The 20,334-nt window shown below is 51.8% G+C and overlaps 6 protein-coding genes across 6 annotated transcripts; 2 read left to right on the top strand and 4 right to left on the bottom strand.

The window, feature by feature from the left end:
• Positions 1 to 10: 10 nt before the first annotated feature.
• ura7 (small subunit rRNA maturation protein UTP4) lies at positions 11 to 3,565 on the bottom strand. Its single transcript, XM_025722859.1, has 3 exons — positions 2,284 to 3,565; positions 2,003 to 2,232; positions 11 to 1,948 (listed from the first exon to the last, which is right to left on the bottom strand). The coding sequence occupies exons 1-3, from the start codon at positions 3,335 to 3,337 to the stop codon at positions 362 to 364; spliced, it is 2,871 nt and encodes a 956-aa protein (XP_025572138.1). The 5' UTR covers positions 3,338 to 3,565; the 3' UTR covers positions 11 to 361.
• A 1,001-nt stretch (positions 3,566 to 4,566) lies between these two features.
• BO80DRAFT_448005 (uncharacterized protein) lies at positions 4,567 to 6,147 on the top strand (the record flags this gene model as incomplete). Its single annotated transcript, XM_025721643.1, has 3 exons — positions 4,567 to 4,584; positions 4,634 to 4,809; positions 5,847 to 6,147. 3 exons carry the CDS (start codon positions 4,567 to 4,569, stop codon positions 6,145 to 6,147), a joined length of 495 nt encoding a protein of 164 aa, XP_025572137.1.
• Positions 6,148 to 6,318: 171 nt separating this feature from the next.
• Positions 6,319 to 6,575, bottom strand: BO80DRAFT_181503 (uncharacterized protein). Its single transcript, XM_025714023.1, has one exon. The coding sequence runs from the start codon at positions 6,539 to 6,541 to the stop codon at positions 6,368 to 6,370; it is 174 nt and encodes a 57-aa protein (XP_025572136.1). The 5' UTR covers positions 6,542 to 6,575; the 3' UTR covers positions 6,319 to 6,367.
• A 6,922-nt stretch (positions 6,576 to 13,497) lies between these two features.
• BO80DRAFT_427868 (uncharacterized protein) lies at positions 13,498 to 14,405 on the bottom strand. The gene has a single exon (XM_025720120.1). It carries the CDS (start codon positions 14,219 to 14,221, stop codon positions 13,739 to 13,741), a length of 483 nt encoding a protein of 160 aa, XP_025572135.1. The 5' UTR covers positions 14,222 to 14,405; the 3' UTR covers positions 13,498 to 13,738.
• Positions 14,406 to 15,002: 597 nt separating this feature from the next.
• On the top strand, positions 15,003 to 16,790 carry BO80DRAFT_181410 (G1/S-specific cyclin). The gene is made up of 2 exons (XM_025714022.1): positions 15,003 to 15,404; positions 15,467 to 16,790. Exons 1-2 carry the CDS (start codon positions 15,192 to 15,194, stop codon positions 16,502 to 16,504), a joined length of 1,251 nt encoding a protein of 416 aa, XP_025572134.1. The 5' UTR covers positions 15,003 to 15,191; the 3' UTR covers positions 16,505 to 16,790.
• Positions 16,791 to 19,578: 2,788 nt separating this feature from the next.
• Positions 19,579 to 19,841, bottom strand: BO80DRAFT_457855 (uncharacterized protein; the record flags this gene model as incomplete). The annotated part of the gene is made up of 2 exons (XM_025722248.1): positions 19,579 to 19,691; positions 19,757 to 19,841. The coding sequence occupies 2 exons, from the start codon at positions 19,839 to 19,841 to the stop codon at positions 19,579 to 19,581; spliced, it is 198 nt and encodes a 65-aa protein (XP_025572133.1).
• Between the last annotated feature and the right edge of the window lie 493 nt (positions 19,842 to 20,334).

The raw sequence follows: 20,334 nt of genomic DNA, 5'->3' as shown, positions 1-20,334 counted from the left end.
GGGAGAACTTCCCTCATCGACGTATCTACATCTACAATAACAGAACAAAATACAGAATACACGGCTGGTTATGAGGGGCAGAGAGAGGGAGAAAACTACCCATCTACCCATTCATTCAATTAAAGAAAAGCGGGCAATCCAAAACAACTTTTATCTAATTCAAGAACCTATCATGCTCGCCAAGAATATCCTAAGATGGGACAAAAGAAGAAATAATTCTAGGAAAAGGGGAAGGGATATGGGGTAGGTGAAGAAGGAGACGACGTTCTGTACAGAGGAAAGTCGACTATTTGATGAGAAACACAGACGGACAAATAAACCGGATATATTAACCTAGTAAACGGAAAACGAAATCCATTGGCTAGGCGTAGTCCCGAACATACCGACCCGGCAAATCGACATCCCACATGGGGCGTTCGACGACGGCGACCTCAAGGAAGTGATTCTCGGGGTCGGCGTCCGGGTCCGAGCCGAGAGGAACAATACCCAGGATATCACGGTACTTGTAGGTGTGCCACCAGCGACGGTGGGGGGGATGGGATTGGGATTTCTGATCGCCGGTGTGGACGAGTTGTTTCTGGGAGGGGGTGTCGAAGTCAGGACCGGGGGTCAGGGAGAGGAGTTTATCCTGTTTGCCACCGATGGAGACGCGTTTCAGGGGGGTGCTGGTTTCGATGAATTGTCTTTCTCGACGGAGGCGGGCGAGAGCGACGTCGTTGGTGGCGGTGTATGCTTCGTCGTAGTCGTAGGCTTCGTCGTCGTCGTTGCCGCCGTTGGCGGGCCGAGGACGTTCCTTGTCGAGGGAGATCCATTCGGCTTGGGATTCGTCGGGGCCGACGATCTTGCGCATCTTGGCGCCGAAGAAGATGTCGGATTGCGCGAGGGATATGCGGTCACCGGCACCGCTGTTGGGCTTTTTGCGGCCGTTGTCGTCCTCATCGAAGGGGTCGCGCTTGCGCTTTTGGTTGGCCTTCTTGGAGTGTGTGGAGGCGTTGAGGTCTTCGTGGTTGTCTGCGGAGGCGTCGAGTTCTTCGGGAGAGGGGAAGTCTTGGTTCAGGTCGAACATCCATAGCCAGGAGGAGCCGTAGAGCCAGAGGCGTTCGCGGGCGGCCGACAGGTCCCAGACGCAGCCCATGGCGCGGTCCTTGACGCCACGGAACTCTGCGGGAAGGAAGGCCTTCGGGTTTCTCCGGGACCAGTCGGACAGTTTGCCTTCGACGGCGTCGAATTCGACGAGCTGGTGCTCGCTTGTGAGGGCCATCAAGCGGTGTTCGTCCTTTGCGGCACCGTTCGTGAGGAGGTTGGTCTTGGCTGGGTTGGGAGGACGGAATGACAGGAGGACGACACCGGACTTGAGACGAGGAATGGGAGACTCCTCGGCGGCGTGGTGCCAGCGCTCACCTTCGATCACTGGTTGGTCTTCGTCGTCGGAAGATTCGTCGTCTGATTCAGCAGCACCGTTGTGCTTCTTGGGGGCATCCTCTGCCTTCTGAAGCGACCATGTATCAACACAGCCGGAGAGATCGCCGGATGCCAGGACCTTGCTGTCGTCGGAGAACACGACACAGCGGACGGTTCTCTCATAGTCGCCCAAGGTACCATGGGATGCCTTCTCAAAACGAGTGTGGCGGGTAGCCCGGTTAAGCTTGACAAGCTGGGAGAGGATATGGGGCTTCTCCTGCGCGGTCGAAGCCGGCTTGATTCTGGCCAGGTACATGGCACTGTTGGGACGGACGACGCAAACCCATTGACCGTTGGGAGCGACGGCCACCACGCGGGCTCCATCCTCCGCGAGAGCCTTCGGCACGTCCAATTTTTGTATGCGCAGAGTTCCCTTCTCGTCGCCCTTGCGACGCCGCACGGAGAACAGCTTGATGGTGGATATCGTGGCAACGACGAGGATCTTTCCGTCCGCGGAGAGCATGGCTGATGTGATGTTCTCTTCTCCCTGTTGCAGTCGTTAGAAATGAGATTCCTGAAGATGCGGGCCATTCTCTCATACCTGAATCAGAACCTTGCCAACCAACCGATGACGCTGGCCATCGGTGTTCTCGTGCGACGTAGGACCACGGTGCAGACGCCAGATGCTCACTTCCCTATCCCAGAAACTCATCACAAGGCGAGACGAAGGAGAGGAGGCGAGCTGGGGTATTTGAGGCAAGCTAGCCAGCTTTCTGTGGTGCTCCTTTCCGAATTCGCGCAGGGGCAGGACGACCGGTGCAGCGTCAGGTCCTGGTCGATATTAGCCCACTGTCAAACACCTCGTAGAACGGACGATCTTACCTCCAGACACAACGATGCTGATATCCCTCGTCTCGTACACGGCGAACGTCTTCACGTCGTGGGTGTGGTAACGGCGATGCATGACCTCAGCCCATCTGGCCTTCTTATCACCCTTCTCGCCGTCCTTCTTCCGGTAGACGACCGTCCTCTGGTCCGCACCACCACTGACCACCGTATCTCCATTCGCGCTCACAGCAATATCCAACGTATCCGCCACATGGCCCTGCAGGCGCTGAATCAGGGCATAATTCTTGGCATCCCAGAAGCGAATTTCACCAGCCGAGTCACCCGAGACAATGGTCCCATCAGGCAGACACTTGACGGACCACACCAGCAGTTCCTTCGATCCACCTGCCAAACCCTTACCCAGGGAAATCGTGCGCAGGAGCTGTCCACTCCTGATATCGTAGAGCCGAATCGAACTATCCGCATAGCCCGCAACGAGGGTATTCCTATTCTGGAACGTAACACTCAGCACCCTCGACCGCTTCGTCGACGGGCGCATGATCCGCAAGAACTTGAGATCATTATCCGCCGTCGACAGAATCACAATCGATCCATCCGCACACCCCGCAGCCAGATGCTGACCCGTGAACTCTCCCTCCGCCGGAGGCAACAACTTGCCATCCTTCCCGCGCGTCGCCTGCCACCTCGGCTGAGCAGCCAGACACCAGATCTCGCCATAGTTTCCACTCGAGTGGCGTAGGGGACGACCCTGTTCCAGATCCCACTCCGTCACGGCAGTCGAGTATCCGATGCTGAACAGGCGCAGACGGCCGGGCAACTTGGAGCCATCGGGACCGGGCTCAGGGGGATCAAGCGTCCAGACAAGTCCCTCGATGCTTCTATCTTTGCCTCCGCGGAGTACCGTCTCCTGGAACCAGGCGCCGCGTAGGGGGTTCCAGATCTCGATATCGCCATTTGCGCGACCGATGGCGAGGCGGAGGGTAGGGACACCTCGACCTGCGAGTTCGGCGGAGGGCGGGTGGGAGAAGGACAGCGCATTAATCGCCTGTGGGTTGTAAGGCACGAAACGGCAGCGGTGGATATCCATGATCGCGGTAGTGGTGGTGGTGGTGGTGGTGGTGGTGGTGATAGATCTTGGGACAATGCAATGCTTCGTTTCGGTTGATGTTCGGCGTGCAAAAAGTAGATCCCCGTGGGAGAATGTGCAATGATAGGATCTACCCGGCTCAGCTGTTGGAGCCGACCGTTAAACAATCATTCCGGTCAAAGGGGACGGTATGTGGTGGTGGTGGAGGCTCGATTGGGTGGTGCTGGCGATTCTGCAGCTTTTTTTCCGTTTCTTTTTTGATACAATTTTTAGCGCGCCGCGGAGGTCCCACTGCCCGCGGGTCACGTGAGCGGGCTCTCTATTGCTATGGCTATTGCTACATTGTGGCGATGCGAGGACATGGATGGTCTTTGGGAAGATTACAGAGAGCATACTGTAGTGATGGCATCTTGTTGAGTATGCGGCTGTGCGCTACGAGGTTGTCGAACTTTTAATGCGACTCTCGAAGGTTGATCTAACTTGGAATGAATACTGACTTTTAAGAAGGATCAAAATCTCTTTAAAGGTAGATGATCAGGTGTCGTTCTACTCAGTGCGATGCCTAGAGAATTTCTGATTCAATTGGATCTATATGACTGAGACCTAGGTGGTCCAGTACTCTACGCATTCATCATCATTTCTCAAATTGTTGTCACTTACCCAAGTTCGTACGAAGAGTCCAAATGACAAGAACAAAAACAGGGGCAAGTCTCCAGCCAGGCAATGCCAACTGCATTGTTGACTTTGTCCGGAACAACCTGGTCACTCAGCATCCTGTCCATGCCGGAAGTGTCGTCAGCTTCACTGATAAGCCAGGCCAACACATGGAGTACACAGCGAGAACCGCTGTGAGCCAACAGTTCTCCCAGGTGCCGGCGATATCAAGCTTTGGACAAGATAGCAAACAAATCCTGACTAGACCAGGATTGTCTCATTGGCCTAGCCCACTCTGCGCGACACCTGCTGGACGCAGGAGTGGTTAGCAGATACTTGCAATGCAGTCAGAATGGGAGCCGACTGTCGAACAAATGGATTGTGCTGAGGAGATGCACGCGGGACAAGAGACGGGTCAATGACTGGCCATCGGAGCATCCATCGGATATTTGAACGCAAAGCAATGAGGTTTGTTGCATGAAGGGTGGTATCACTGACAAAACACTTGCATGGCCGAGGTGTCGATAGGTCGATTCAAGATCAGGGGATTGCCACGTCAGAGCAGCCCGGTCATCATGTCCGGAACGCGGTTCGTATGTTCAAGGCTAGCAGGCCCAGTTCGGGGTCCTCTGGATGTGATAGGATGCGACAATGCCGGGGTTGCAGGCACCGCTCCCCACCCAGGGGGCGAATCTTCGCGGTATCCGGACTTTCAGAGCTTATGCGCAGGGTGGAAGAGACAAATACCGTCCCTTGGCTGGCGATGTGGGCGAGGAAAGGGGTTATGCGGATGGGATGCTTACACCCAGTTCCCCGGCGTATGGGCGTGAACTCCGGCAGCAAGGAACAGGGGTGGGCCGGTGGATGGATGGATGAATGGCTCAGAATATCTTTGGCGGATTCATCTTCCACACGCAGCTGAATCAGGATCAGTGGCTCAGTCCCAAGCCCGGTTCGACCCTTTGATTTGATGCTTGGGGTGCGGGGTTGTTGATAGGCACCATCTGGGCCGCGCTGACTTGGACGGAGCCGCACCTCAGCGAGGGACGCAAATCCCGGGAGATTAACACCTGAACGCTACGAGCAGCGCAGCCCGTGGGTTCGGAGCCGAATGATCGTCAATTCGCGTTGCCTGGTCCAACCCGAGAACCACCATTTTGAATCACAAGCGAACCTTGTACAATACAAAGAACCTGGAATACAAGCACCATAATTTCCTGAGCCAAAGAGCAGAGTGAATATACGCTTTTGATGGCATCATGGCGGGGTTGATTACGGGTCCTGGACGATCTTCTGGGGTTACGCCGTCGAAGCGCTCGGATATCATCAAGGAGGAGAGAAGTGACATGTTTGCTACCTGAACCCGATGAGGTCGTTTCACCACTGTTGCAGAAGTATGTCGCCGGCAGTTTAAAAGCAAATGAAACAGTCGCAACTGAAATTTAGACCGGTTGACCATGACAAGTCCCCTTGGGGTAAATGAACCTGCATGGTCAGTCCGTTGACGAATACTTTGTGGATGGCAGGCATATGTAGAATGACATGGCACTGATGCTTCATACGCACAAAGCCGAAGTAGATGATCACGCCATGAGATCTTCACCGCGCCGATCGACCAAGACGGCTGCTGGTTGGTACATCTTTGTCTAAATCCCATGTCAACTCTGATGTGAAACGCGGATGCAAGTATCGGCTACAGTCCGATATGCGCGACGCGACAGGATGGCACTGGCATAGCGTCGTGGAAAGGGGTCCTAATAGCGATAGTACTCCGTATCGAGGTGAGATCAGGCATCATCCATTCTCCCATTCAGGAGGTGGCTGATGGGGCCGGTCCAGCTGAACCTAATCACAGTCCGACATGGTTCACGCGACATCGAGTCCAATTGCGAGAGGTTTCATCTATTATGGTTCTGCGATTGCAAGGATATCCGGCCTTAGCAGGTGAACTATGGCCTGCTGTCTCCTCCCCCGGACTAGTGGCAATTTGCGAGGCACGGAAGCGGGACGGCGATAGATACATCAAGATTCAAGGCTGTCTAGACCACGGATATCCGGAGAACGCCATCGACAAGACACGCCAGATTGGCAACAACGCGATCGCCGAATCATCACGCGTAAAGGGCTTTTCCATCCACGCCAAGCTCCGCGGGTAAACCTTTCACGTTATGTCATCTTGAGCCTTGAGCCTTGAGCCCCTTAGTTATCCTCGGCCTGAGGCCTGGAGATACCAGCTGAGGAAACGTGGCTTGTTCAGTCCGCTCGGTCCTGTCAGGAGATTAAACCCGGAATAAGTATAGAAGCGAAATGTCTCAATTTCTATTCAGGAGGTGGAGGTGGAGGTGAAAAGGGAGCGGCTCCATAGTTATATCGGGATTATTGACCCCGGGCGAGATTATGGCCAGTCATCAACCTCCATCGATGGCCGTTAAACGGGATAACCAATACTGGTGTAATCTCCATAATTCGAAGCCCGTAACTCCGGATTCCAGAACAGGCAGGCCGGAGAGCCAACCCAAACGTGGGACGCGAGACACTCAATGACGACATGGTCTAAGGAAAGGAGAACGCGCCCGAGACTCGATGTATCCGTCTTTCACGCGTGCCTCAAGTTACTTTCAGCCATTGAACCCGGCACTACACCGTACACTCCAACATCTCAAGCTGGAGCATCCTAACAAACAAAATCACCTCAATCCACTGCCTTCATCCACAACATCCACATCATCAGAACAAAGCACCACCCAAAGCAAGACAAGGCTGAACAGCACGCTGAATAATAGTCTTTCCCATTTCCCACTATTCGAGCTTTGGGGTTAGTTAGCTTCACTGTGGAGTCATTTATTTACACTACAATCGGGTCCCGCTCGTCTGTTTTGCCCTAGGCCTGATTGTGCCTAGTCAGGTTTGTATGTTCTGTATGTATGTATGGACCCTTACTCGGTACACTGCATGCGTATTGTATGTATCCATACCGAGGAACGGACGGAGGCAGCCTTAGGTTAGCTTGGGGTTACTACCTAGTACCTACCGGTACCTCCTGGTACGAAGTACCGTACCTAGGGCAAGCAGACAGACAGCCAGGAGAATGACAGAAACCGACCTGACCGCCCGTCAAAAGCACCGCACCGCACCACACCAAATGATGGTAACCCATGGTTGAGGCTCTCCGCTGCCCCAGTTATCGGTGCCCTGACCTTACCGGAAAAGGTCATATTGTCTTGCCGAATTTCTCGCGTCGTGTGGGTGATAATTCGAGGGTTGTTATTCGTTAAGTCGTGTTGCAGCAGATGCCAGATGGATTGGTTGATGGTGATGGGCGACGTGGATATCTTTTCCACTGACTATAGTTGTCCACCACCGATAGTGTATAGTATAGCAGTAGTACTTAGGTACGGAGTAGTTGTTGTGGTGTAAGAGGATCCCTCAACCCAGCTAGTAGCTACAACAAAGACGAAAAACTTTTCTCTTCTTTCTTTTCCTCTTCCCTCCACAAATAAACTTTGATATGTGTCTTTGATTATGTGTAGCTGTCTTTGACAAGATCAGTCATGACGGACTCCATGACGAAATGGCGAAGATCAATTGTCACGGACTGGCACTGGGACTGGTAAGTAGAGTTTGAACGGTTCGCGTCTGCCGATATCCCTCTGAGTCTGACATATGATCCGATCCATGTCTTGACTCTCGTCCACTACCTTATTTCAGGTCTGGCTGAAGGAAGGATTGTTAGGTAAAGAAAGGTAAGTGAAGATTTTGGAGTGGATCCTTTCCCATTCCATATGTCTTCGTATGGAGTATGGAGGAGATACTTGAGTTGCAAAAACCAGTATGAAACTATTATACTAATACAGGTATCTATGTTGAAGGTATTTGGGTGAAGTTGATCAATACACTTGCATTCAAGATAGATCAAGTTGTGAAGGTGGCGGTATACGGACGGAGAGGAGGGGTCAGGTCGTGTGAATGGACTGTGAAGAGTTTACTGATTTCTGACCTCCCCAAGTTGTCTGATCGGATCAGTTCACAGTTGTTGAGTTGTTGAGCCACTACTTACGAATTATCTACTACCGATATAGTACTAGGAGTAGAAAGTACTGCAGAATCTGATGATCGACCTGAACTACAGTATGTATGTAGATGCATCATATCGCGATGAAGGCGGATGTGATGTATGCGTAGAATCAATCCTTGGTGTACTTTCATTTTCCACCTATACGAACCCTCACTATGGGTATACATGGAATTTTGTTCATGTTCCAGAATACTGCTACATTATCAAATCTGACATCTGGTTCTTGCTATTCGGTGAACGTTGCCTCCGCACATGTCTCCCAAGAAAAATTTGCCTTTACTACGCCCACCGGCCCACTGCTTCTCAACTGCGTATGTATTGTATGATTGTATCCGTTGCCTCCGGCTACCGCCATTTTGTGCGTATGGCTCAACGCCCAATCCAAACATCGTAAGCCGGTTTTTAAGGTGGACCGAGAAGTCGGGACTGCGGGGCTGGAAGCGGCGGGTTTTCGGATTGAAAATCACCGCTCTTCTGGTGATACCTAGATATACAGAGGAGGTGGGATTCTTGGTTGGTGACAGCATTGATGTCGTCAGGTCGATCGGCTGAATGTTCGCGGAATAGCGAACAAAAGAAAAGGAAAGAAAGAAAATCCTCTACTTGTGTGAACCGGGGATCTCAAGACGAATTTTTCTCTAGATCCGCAGTGGGTTGTAATTTCGCGGGTCCCGAATGCGGTGTGTTCATCTGGTACAGAACTAGAAATCTGCGTAGAAGGACATCGAATGGTCAGTGTAAGGATTGTATGACACCCGTATACTAGTCTACTAGTGATGGATTCATGGCATGGACGATATGTCAAGCTCACCGATAGATCAGGGGTCCGCTATCCCTTGTGTGGAGCGTGAATACATCAACTGTGGAATTCTCCGAGTCTATAGTGCACGACTAGTCCGTCGGTCGGAAGTGATACGTTAGGAAAGAAGAAGCATCTCGGCCCTTCTGGGCTAGATACAGGAAATAATGATATGCACTGGGGAGATGCCGTGAGATGCCCTTGCATGGGGCAATTGTACGGCTTGTTACACGAGTACGTCGACGTACGCATGGTTGGCCTGGAGAGCAATGAGACGACGGCCTCCGTCCAGCGGAATGCCCAATATCAGTGCAAGGACAACTGCAAGCCTGCAGGTTAAACAAGGATGTGTTGATGGGAATAGAATGTATCAAATGGAGTCTGCAGGTACCCAGCAAGGAGATGTCTATTAATATGCCGCCGGAGTACTTTGGCAACCCGCGGACGGACCGGCTATCGCATGTCGGTTGCGAGTGACGAGGCATCATTTCCGGCCGCATGGTGTCTCCATATCAATCCGTACATGCACTTCATCCGGCCTCCCATACATGAGAGAAGAATATATTGTTCGTTCAGCGAGGGTCGGGAAGGTCGAATGAGTGGACGGGAGACGGCGGATAGGCTCCAGCGGCTACCGTGCATGGCTCCAGAAGCCTCAGAAGGGTTCTGGAGCAAACGGCACCAATAATGCCAGCCTCATTCATGTTGGCGTGCTGCGTCTTGAGTAAGCTAGACCTCCTGATTCTGGTTACCTGGCCATCTTAATTACCGAGGTATGCCCGATCCTTACAGTTCCTATGCTGACAGATCTGCAAGAGCATTCCCGATGCTAAGCCTCACTCCCTCGCCACAGGGAGTGCAATTACTACGGTATAGGAGCAAGTCATTGATCCGCGATCGGCTGGCAATTGATGTTGCAGCAAACATCCTTGTCCGCACTACCCCTTTTACCCCTTATTGTTGGTTCTGATGAAAGGCTCCGGATTGAATAAGCTGGTCCTTAATCATAGGTGAATGAATGTTGTCCCGATCCCGCCGGGCGCTCTCGGCTGCGTAGCTGATGAGAATGTTCCATGTCTAGCATTCCCTTTGATGAGCCAAGTCGATACGATACTATTTGCCCGTATCACAGGACAAGCCGCTTGCATTCCGGAATCACCAGCACGACCCACTGAGCAGAGTGAAGACAGGGGAAGATCAACCCCAAGCAAGGAAAGCCTGCAATTGTGACTGCTGGGGATAGCACGATTTAGCCACCTCAAATCATGTCAGTAAGACAGTAATCGATGCAAGACACATAAAGCTGGCGGTGCCGGACAAATGACAAGAAACGATGTCAGCCCGTCTCAGCCACTCCCGCCTTCTGAATAGGCATGGCGGTTTAGGAGGACCAGGGATGTCGAATACGGGCATGCGAGGCTCGAAACCTGTGTCAAGGGCGTTCTAGCCAGGTCATACCTCCAGTTTCAACAAAGCTCGCAGTAAATCTATCCAATTCCGTGGGAGGCTTCTTTCAAAAGATTAACTTTGATAGTTGGAGCTTTCAGCCAGCCTTCAAGTAAACTCCCTTGCTCCCTACCATGGGTGCAATCGGGCCTCTGGGTCGGACTTGGCTCTCAAAACTAGAATACGCAAGCAAGAAAGTAGGTAGCACAATAGCCTCAGCTATCTCTGTTTCTTTATCTGTTGATGATTGAATGGTACTCCGTATGCTATCGTTACCATCTGTTGGATTTTGACAGGTTGTCCGCGTGTCACGGATGGCCGGTTCGCCCACATGTGCCATGTCCACGGGTCGTCTGCTCTACGTAGAATTCCAGCCAAGTCGTATCCTTTATCAATCGTCGTGATCCTATAGTACCTTCAGTAACATTCATGATACCACCGGTCCCGCAGATGCGATGTGGCCATCCTAGGCCATTGGCTGGCGAGTGGCGGAAGGGCTTCCCCGCAAGGAACCTGCGTCACAGATTGAAGTGGATTCAGGAACCCAAATGGTGAGTTGGGACGGGCGAGTCGGTCCATCCTGCGCAGATGCAGCTGCGCTGCATCGATGGCATTCGGTTCTGGCGGGCACCGAACCTTAATGAATGCCTGCGATATGTCGGGGCATCGGCATGGCCAATATTGACGGGTAATAACATCCGTATATGATCTCTCCTACCGTAATTAGTGGAGGCTGCCTTGCTCCGCGGACCGTGTAGTGCCCGGAGATACACCACGACATGCTTCGTCTGATTGTCGCCATCTGACCGTCTGTGCTCAAATAGTCAAGAGCTGTTTGCCCCAACACTGGCAAGTGCAGTCCGAAGCAGAGTTGGCGGTGTCAACGGGTAGATTGAAACAAGAGTCAATTACACAGCGTACCATGGACCGGGATTTTGCCTACCCCTCTCCCGCGGATCATCTGCATATGATCCAACTGCACCACTTATCAAGGCAAAAACCCTTGTTGTGTTGAGACAAAGAGAGCGACAAACTACGAAGGGTCCGAAGAGGTCCAAGTTGACGGATCACGAGCTGTACAACAAGCCTCAGAGGAGGGGCGAGCAGCCATCATGGCGGCGACTGGATATGAATGGTCGCAGCAGAATACGCGATGTACCGTAGCCCATTGCGGGTTGAGCCAGTCAGCAGTCGATGACGGCGATGGAAGCCTCTGGGACGCGACCGCTCCTACTCTAAACATGTCCACTATGGACGGATGTGGCAGTCATAGTACTTAATACTGTATGTATGGAGGTACCGACTTACATACATACAGCCATACGGGCAGTCGCCAGCTGAACAGCGGTCCCAGTCGGCTACTCCGCATTGTGGGTAAGCCGAACGGTCGTCAAATCGCATTACGTCCTTATGATATGCTGAAGGATGGTGCAGCAGCGATAGATGGATGGATGAATGGATAGATGGTTGCAGGGACCGGAAGGGACAATTGCACGATAGACCTGTCTGGTGCTGTCGCTTCAGCATCACATTTCATCGACAACAAAATAGATTAAAAGGTGGCCTTGAGACTAGTGAATCGTCATGTTGCAGACCGCAGCCCACAATGGTCGCCGACTTGTCGACAGCCTACGAAGCGTAACTGACACAGCTCACACTAAAGCATCCAGCTGGAATAATGATACCGACCCGGTACGCCTCTGGTCGCATCCGAGAGCCCAGAAGGAAAAATGGGAAAAAAGAAAGGTGACGGAGCCAAGGACCGGAGGTGTTCCTGGCCTGAATCAGGGAGGCAATGGCTGGTGAAGACTGGCTGGTGACGACGGAGATCACCCCACCTCGAAGCCCACCGAAGGAGCGCTGGTGCTGGGACTTGTGCAGGTTTAGAGGATCGAGAGGCCGCCATCGAAAAACAGGCGTCTCCCTACGGGTGAACCGAGACCAGTCGTCTGGTACAGGCCGGAAGCAAAGAAACTCAATCTCCGCCTCGGATGGCAAGCTGCAACGTCAACCCCCCGGGCAAGAAAGAACTACCACCTTGAGAGAAACAGTGGATGAGAATGGGTTGAAAGGTATCATAGAAGAAGTGATGATGCCGGTGCCCCTCCTGGCCGACGCCTGGTCCGGGACGAAACGATACTAGACAGTAGTAGACAGTGGCATACCCGCCCCAGTACGGAGTACCTGCCAGTAACTGCCAGTCTCTCCCAGTTCGCTCTTCTCGACCGCCGTACCGCAGCCATACCCTTACGTACTTGCCTGTATGTATGCCTCTAGGGTATTAGACTTTCCCTTTTTTACAGTAAGGGCCGTTCCTCCGGGCTCAGGCCGCGTTAGATCCAAGGCCTACCCGATGCGAGGTTCTGCAAAAGGAGACCTCACGATGTGACTGATTCTGCCCTTCTGGTTTATGAGGGCTCAGTTTCGACCCCCGTCTTGGTATGATCCAGTAAGATACAACCTGCGCCCGGCTCCTACACATCCAACATGTTCCACAACCCGGTAGATAGCAAAGAAAGCAACAGGCGACGTATCGACTGGGCGTGTAGTCCCATCTAGAATGTTTCACAGGGAGTGTACTATCCCGTACCTTTGAACGCGAACTGGAGGAATCCAAGTTCTGGTCTCGATCGATGGCGGAGGAGTCGAGTGCCAGCAAGTGAGGTATCGTTGAAACGAGATGAAACCGAAACCGGACGATACGCTTACCCCCCTCCAGCCCCGGTACGCGATACCAATACCACGCCTCATACGGGAAAAGCGTCATGGTTTACGATACAGCGTGGGCGAGCTAACCTGCAGCGATCCTCTCGAGACTTCTATCTCCGGCCCTCGTCCCATCTCTTGTTCTCTTTTTCTTTTCTTCTACTACACCCGTCTGGAGAGAGAGCAGCTCCTCCTCACTTTCCTCTCCTCCTCATTCTTCTTATCTTCACCTCCTCTCCCTTCCTTCCCCTCCTCCCCCTTTTTCTTTACCACCCGCCAATTCCTTTGGAGAGATCTGAGACTGGTCTACAAGGCAGAGATCCCGTTGACTGAACTATAACAGTCGACCTCCTCTTCGGCCCGTTGCACCAGCTCTCCAGTCGAGCCGTGTCCGTCAGCTTTCGCTTCGACGTTCGCCCTTTCGACGTTTGTTAACTCAAACGGCGAATTCCTCCCCTGATCCGACTGCCGGTGCCCTGTCCGTGCCATCGACGGTTAGATTCCCCTGATTCAGCTCCTGCCGGTTAGAAGAGCAACACCAAGGGTTCTTTGTTCTTTTCTTCGACGCTTTCTGTACATGATTATATTTTGGTTGTGATCCTTTGGGAGGTGAGCATAGTCTTTTCCTTGATCTTTTCACCCCCTTTTTGCCTCTACTGGAGTGGTCGGAGCGGCGGGCGTCTATGCGGGAGGGGAAGAGCATCTCGAGTGGTAGCTCAACCTACCATGGGCCCCAAGTGGAATTGATCTCGGAGAAGCTCCCTGGAGGTCCACAGCGAATATCCGATGAGACCAATTCGAGTGCCGTCAACAATTGCATGTTCCGAAATCCGAGACTCCCTATCTTCGAGGCCTGCAAGATCCAAAGAGTTTGGAAATGATCGCAACCATATTTTGGAATTGTCACAATGGAAGTGCTGGGTGAAGAACGAGGATCAAATGACGAATTGCATCTGGGCATCATGGGCAATGGCTCATTGAATGGGTGGAAGGGAATACACGTACTGCAATCCGGATGAATTTTCCGCCCGTCTGGAGGTTCTTTATTCAACATATTGTGTCGCCTAGGGGAGGTGATCGTCCTTTTCTTCTTCAGCAACGAGGTGGATCGATCGAAGGGGGAGGCGCTCATGTGCCCTGAGGAAGAATGCGTAGCCCAGCTCGTGCATATTTGACGGGGACGACCCGAGCCCTCATCATGCATTTGGGAGGCCAGAAGCTTGCTCGCTTGCCTTTCAGTTTCAAAGACAAAAGCAAAGTGGTGGTGAGATGATGGCTGACAGTTTTTTCTCTTTAAGACAGGTTTTCTTGATTAATTCTCCTTGGCCTCGATTTAGCCTCACTCCTTTTAATGTGGATTTTGGCTCTCTAAGCGCTTCTCCCTCTCGCAACACCATTCCAGCCCTGTACAGGGACGCTCGAAAAGACGCTGGATTGCAAACTGTATGTGGTGGTCATTCTTTTTGCACTTTAATCCCCCCTCCCTGACGATATCCCCACCCCTTCATAGGGTTCGTGCCTGTGCTCCTGTTCCACATTCCGGAGCACACCCAGGCTTGCCAGTTCAAGCATCGGTTCCTAGGGCGAAGGCGTTCACTCGTTCTTTGCTCTTTGGACTGGTATCCCACAGAGTCCATCTCAACGGATCATTCCTGCCTGCTTCTGAGCCAGCCTAGATGCCAGACACGCCGTCACGGTAAGGGTTGCACCGTGCCCTCTGCCCGAAGGCCTTTAATCTGGGTTAGTATACTTTATCCCCAGGGGATCCCTTCTTCGCCCTCGATTTCTGGGCTCTTCCTCTCCCACTTTCAAACCTTCTTTAACCTTCCTTGACCTTTCCTTAACTACTATATCTACTTTGCCGTCCTTTTGCACTTGACACTCTTTTGCACATTTCCTTAATTTCTAATTTTATTAATATTACGTGATACTAATATACACTCCTTTAGCTCCGGCTCCCCCAGGCTCCGCTCCAGCTGTCTCGCCATCCCTCCCCTTTTCAGTACCCAGGCTATCGTCTCTACTGGCCGTTCATTAATATTCCCAACTAATTCCACTCATTAATCGCCTAATCCGACCACTGTCACTCTCTCACCGTCGTTTCCTGATCGACACCGTTATCAGGTCCACTCTTTGAATCCTTTTTTGGGTCGACTTAATACCAATTCGGCATCATGGCTTACCAGAAGCGTCCTACGTCTAGCTATCAGCCCTGCGATACTTTCTTCGTGGAGTCCTACGACGAGTTTCCCGCCCCGCGCATGGATCCCAAAGAACACGCAAAGCTGATGGCTCGCGAGCGTCAGTACGCCATGGCGGAACAGCTGTCCAAGGTGACGAGCGACGAGTTTCGTGATGACGTCCTGGCGCACATGCTGGACATGGATGTTGGTTGCCTTTGAGCCTGGCCCAGAGACGATCCCTCGCTAATTTTTGTCTTTTACTACAGGCTGCTACACTTCCTGATGTTGAGTCGATTGATATCCAGACCGAGATCCAGTGGTTCATGCGTCCATACCTCCTCGACTTCCTGATCGAAGCCCACACTGCCTTCCAGCTGTTGCCGTCAACTCTTTTCCTGACCATCAACCTGCTCGACAGATATTGCTCGAAACGGGTCGTTTACAAGAGACACTACCAGTTGGTTGGATGTGCCGCCTTGCTCATCGCATCCAAGTATGGCGACAAGAAGGACCGCGTGCCGACCATCAAGGAACTCAAGTCGATGTGCTGCTCCCTGTATGATGACGACATGTTCATTCAGATGGAATGGCATGTCTTGCAGACTCTGGGTTGGACCATTGGACACCCCACGGTGGACAACTTCCTCCAAATGGCTGTGATGGACTGCGCATATGATGCCGAAGTTGAGCACTTGGCCTTGTACATCTCGGAAATCTCCTTGTTCCATCGGGAATTTGTGTCCAAGCCCTCATCGGATCTGGCCCGGGCCTCGCTGGCTCTGGCGCGGTGTATTCTCAACCGGACCCAGCCTCGTCACACCGAATGGGCGTCCCAGTACGACTCGATGACCCTCGTCGGATTGTCACAGCAGCTTCACCAGCCTTCCCAGGTGCTCTCCAGAAAGTACTCCTCGGCTCACTACTCCCGTGTGTCCAAGGTGCTGGAACAATTCCTTGCCCGTCAAGCTTCTATTGCCAGCTACACGCCCCCCAGCCCGCAAACGGAAGTGGTTCAGCCCGAGCCCAAGCCATACGAGGGTGAGATTGGGCTTGCTACACCGCAGAAGGCAACCCAATCGTCGGCCATGGCGCACGGTTATATCACACCGCCAATCACACCCGAGAACGAGGTTTTTGCCAACGGTGGTAATCCCACCTTTGCCAAGGGGGCCGCCGCTAGTGCTTGCTCGCCATCGCCGACACCGCCCAACATGCAGTATGTGAGCTCCCACACATACACGCAGGAGACCACGTACCCCCAACAATTTCTCCAGCCCCAAATGTCCTTCAGCACCGGTTACTGAGCCGGACTCGGGGGTTCAGGATATTTCTCGTCAATAATATACCAACATATTGCTCGATACCTACATCCGATGTATTTCGCATCTTTGTGCCATAGCCGATCTGGTTTCCTCTGAACCACTCCGGTGGTTCGCCAGTTCCCATACAACTGGATATTCGACTTGAATTTCGCGCCATTTCGTTGTTTCGTTGTCTAAAAATTGCATACCCCATCTCCTTGTGTTTTCGCATTTCTCTTGGGTGAACCCAGTTGCATTCAGCTTGTCTTTTCATTATAACTAGCATTGCAAGCGCGAGCCGTTCGAGTCCATTTGCATTTCTGTTTTCCCACCCAAGCCGTGGGTAGCGTCTCAATCTGCGCTCCCTTGGGTCGCTTGCGGTGCCGAGCTGGGTTTCGTTTTCGCTGTTTCATCCCCTATCTACCCCTTGACCTACCCTTCACCCCTCGCTATCCCTTCCCCTCACCCCTTCGTAAAGAACATTAATGTGGCCTTACCTCTGACCCCATGTTTCCTTTATACCTGCAGGTATTGCCTGCCCGTGCCTCTCATGGCATCTGTTTTCTCCTGGTGGAATGAGGTCCCCAAAAAAAGCAGAAAAGAACCTTGTCAAAACCGACCAAAAAAATCTGTGTGGTCCGGGGAGGAAAATAAGGAAAAACCAAACAGATCAGATTTGTTATTTAATCATTGGAGACGGAGACGAAGAGTATCGACATGGACCGGTGACAATTGACCATTCCATACTCCAGTACCTATCTGGCTTTCCTTCTTTTATTCCTCGCGGATGATACCTATCTTCCTGATTTCTTTCTTTCGTTCTGTCCAGCATTTGCTTTCTTGTGAAAGACAGGTGTTTGTGACCTTTGGACATACATACCCCGAATAGTACAGTAACTTCAATATAAGATAGCCACTAGTACCAGTATATTCCAAAGGTGCAAGTATACCCGATGATGACCAAATCGTCATGCAGTCAATCCGCAATCGTGGGCTGCATCCTACTTACCTAGCCTCTTTGAAGCTATCCTATCAAATGTTCAATCAATCCACCTACATTACCCTATCCATCACTTCTCCCCATATAATCTCTGCCACGCCACTCCCTCCCTGCCATACATACGCATGTATGTACGTATGATGTGTGTGTGCATGCAATTCACCCATTCCGGCATATACACAGTCCAACACCCGGTATTATAACCGACGACTAGGTGATAGTAGCTGTTATACAATGCTAGGTAGGTCGTTGCTGTGGCTGTGGCTGTATGTAGCTATCCGAGTGCCCAGCCTGTCAGTCTGTCAGTCTGCCTGGCCGTTGATGCTTGTGCTTGTGCTTGGTGCGGATGCTTGGTGGTTGTGCTCCTACCGACATACATACATACATACATACATACATACCTAGGTAGCTAGCTACCTTTCTGCCTGGCTGTCTGCCTGTCACTGACACTACCTACCTACCTAACTCCCTGCCTGGCTTTTCTGGCTGCCTGCTTACATTACCTACTTACCTGCCTACCCAACTAACTCCCTACTATTCTCTGTCAACTTACCTAGACATTACTCGTGCTGCCTAGCCTACTGACCTACCTACCTACCTAGCCAGTTTCTCTATCTATCTGCCTGCCTACCTGCCTACCTGCCTAGACACCTTCATACCGCAGCACGGACAACATGTACAGTCATGTGCCATACTTCTACCTCTACTTCTGGCCTTGTGCTAGTTGCAGTAACTCTAGCTAGCTCTAGACTCTTCCATTCATTTTTTTTTTTTTTTTCTTTTCGGTATGCCTAGGTTATGTGTGAGCCTGGGTTGGGTTAGGGTAGGGACGTGCCAACTCACAATACAGGACAGGATGCAATGTAGGGACGCGCTTTGCAGGGGGATGTAGGTAGGTAGTATTAGGTATGTGTCAGGTTCTGTTCTGTTCTGTCCTGTCATGGGGGAGAATGCGGGAGTGGTTGGGGAGGGTTTTGTTCCTAATTTCCTTGGGATGGGGTGGGTTTTGATCTCTCGATCTGTCTGTCTAGTTATTTTAGCTAGCTGTGTATGTAGCTATGTAGCTATGTAGCTTGCTGGATGCGGGGGATGTGGGTTGGATTGGGTTGGGTTAGGGAGTTGGGTTGGTGTAGAGGGTTGGAAATGAGGTGTTTACTAGGCGTTGAGTGCTGTGGATAATACGGAGAAGAATCAAAGAATATTGAGTAAAGTCAATGGTAGTATAACATTAAGCTCTGGTACAACCTCACTTTCTAAGTAAGTCCTGTGTATAGTATTAACAACAATCCAAATCGGCAGACCTCCCGTTAATTGAACAGTGAACAGTAACAGTAACAGTAGATGTGTTAGTGGCAGCGGTGGCAGCGGTCGCGACCAGCGCAACCTCCGCTCAGACTGGGCCGGTCGGGAACGGTCATAGCCATGTATAGGCGATGCAGACTCCGCGTTGGAGTCGGACGGGGACCCGAACGAGCGAATAAAGGAATGACATGACATGAGCGTGAATGACATGAAGCGCATAATTAGATAGACAGGACGGGACGGGACAGAGCCGAAAACAGTCCAACAAGACAAAATCAAACCCACGCTATGCGGAACGACCAAAGCAGCAAAGTATAATCACAATACTGTACAGACAGATGAACAGACGAAAGGGATGTCGACGCGGGTGCTGAGGAGACGGCAGAAGCAAGGGTTAGTCCGACTATGCCGTCGAGTCTCGAGAATCAGTCAGGCCCGGTTTAGAGTTCGAGTGATGGGGATCCGGAGGTAACACGTGTGCCTCGGTGCAGTAACAGGAACACGAAACTCCGAAAAGGGAAGTACAATCATACAAAAGCATCACGTCGGGGTCCGAAAACAAAACCCTCCCAGACAAAATAGTGTACAAGGTCGGCAGAGATGGGAAGATGCATCCAGGTCAGGGGAGGCATCCGCCGAACAGATCGTCGAGTAGACCAGCTGTCGATCGTCGCCTCACTTTTGGACGAAGCCGCGCGGATAATCGGCCGAGCCGGCGACAATAGTCCCAGCAGCTGCCAGCAGCGGCCAGCGCTTCGGCCATGGTTTCGGCCATTTACTTCCAGCGTTGTTTGTCCCAATCAGAGGGGCGCGTTTCATCGTAGATCTGACCTCCCCGGTTGTGAACAATGACGGGGGGTTGTGTACGGCGTGGGACAGCATTGGGGCCTATGAAATGGGTTAGCTTGGTCGCTATATACTATGAAATACAGAGTATAGAGATGAAAACATACCTCGCATGTCGGTGATGACAACACGGTCACCGCTACTGCCACTGCTGGACAGGGTAGAGTTGGAGTCGTTTCCTTTGTGAGGCATGATGAGAGGTAGATAGATGATAGAGGATAGGTGATGGATCGATTGAGTGAAGAATAGATAGATGATAGAGGATACTAAGTGGATAGTGAGTCGATTGTAGACTTGAAGATGGAGTCGAGTCGGAGTAGAGGTATATATAGATGGCAGTCGTGGCGGAGCAAGGCTCAGTACGAGGCCAAAGACGAGGCGTACGAGGGAAGAGAAGAAAAGACTCAAGGATATGAAGATTGAGAGTGCAGTAATAGTTGTGAAAGTGGTCGAGTGGTGATGGCAAGTGAAGTGAAAAAAGACGGACGGCCGGAGGCTTTTGTATGTTTCCCCCAGAAAAGGAAGAAGTATAACGGCATCCACCAATTTAGCTTCCCCCAGAGAATGAAGCAGATCGATCATCTTGCAGACTGACTAGTGCCTTCTGCCCGTCCCCATCGCCTGCCTGCTCCATGCTATGTTACAGCCTACACTACAGCCTACAGCCTACCGACCATCATCGTCG

Source organism: Aspergillus ibericus, assembly GCF_003184845.1.
Source record: "Aspergillus ibericus CBS 121593 unplaced genomic scaffold BO80scaffold_41, whole genome shotgun sequence".
In the NCBI taxonomy this organism is placed as follows: domain Eukaryota; kingdom Fungi; phylum Ascomycota; class Eurotiomycetes; order Eurotiales; family Aspergillaceae; genus Aspergillus; species Aspergillus ibericus.
Note: the sequence above shows the minus strand (reverse complement) of the source record. Positions and strands in the feature narration are given on the sequence as shown.

What these genes read in the sequence shown, in the direction of transcription:
- BO80DRAFT_427868 (XM_025720120.1), bottom strand. Translation starts at nt 14,221, where the DNA reads ATGCATGATGAGGGCTCGGGTCGTCCCCGTCAAATATGCACGAGCTGG.
- BO80DRAFT_181410 (XM_025714022.1), top strand. Translation starts at nt 15,192, where the DNA reads ATGGCTTACCAGAAGCGTCCTACGTCTAGCTATCAGCCCTGCGATACT. An exon ending in CGCACATGCTGGACATGGAT is followed by an intron (nt 15,405 to 15,466) that starts GTTGGTTGCCTT and finishes CTTTTACTACAG; the next exon opens with GCTGCTACACTTCCTGATGT.
- ura7 (XM_025722859.1), bottom strand. Translation starts at nt 3,337, where the DNA reads ATGGATATCCACCGCTGCCGTTTCGTGCCTTACAACCCACAGGCGATT. An exon ending in CAGCATCGTTGTGTCTGGAG is followed by an intron (nt 2,233 to 2,283) that starts GTAAGATCGTCC and finishes AATATCGACCAG; the next exon opens with GACCTGACGCTGCACCGGTC. An exon ending in TTGGCAAGGTTCTGATTCAG is followed by an intron (nt 1,949 to 2,002) that starts GTATGAGAGAAT and finishes CGACTGCAACAG; the next exon opens with GGAGAAGAGAACATCACATC.
- BO80DRAFT_181503 (XM_025714023.1), bottom strand. Translation starts at nt 6,541, where the DNA reads ATGTCGTCATTGAGTGTCTCGCGTCCCACGTTTGGGTTGGCTCTCCGG.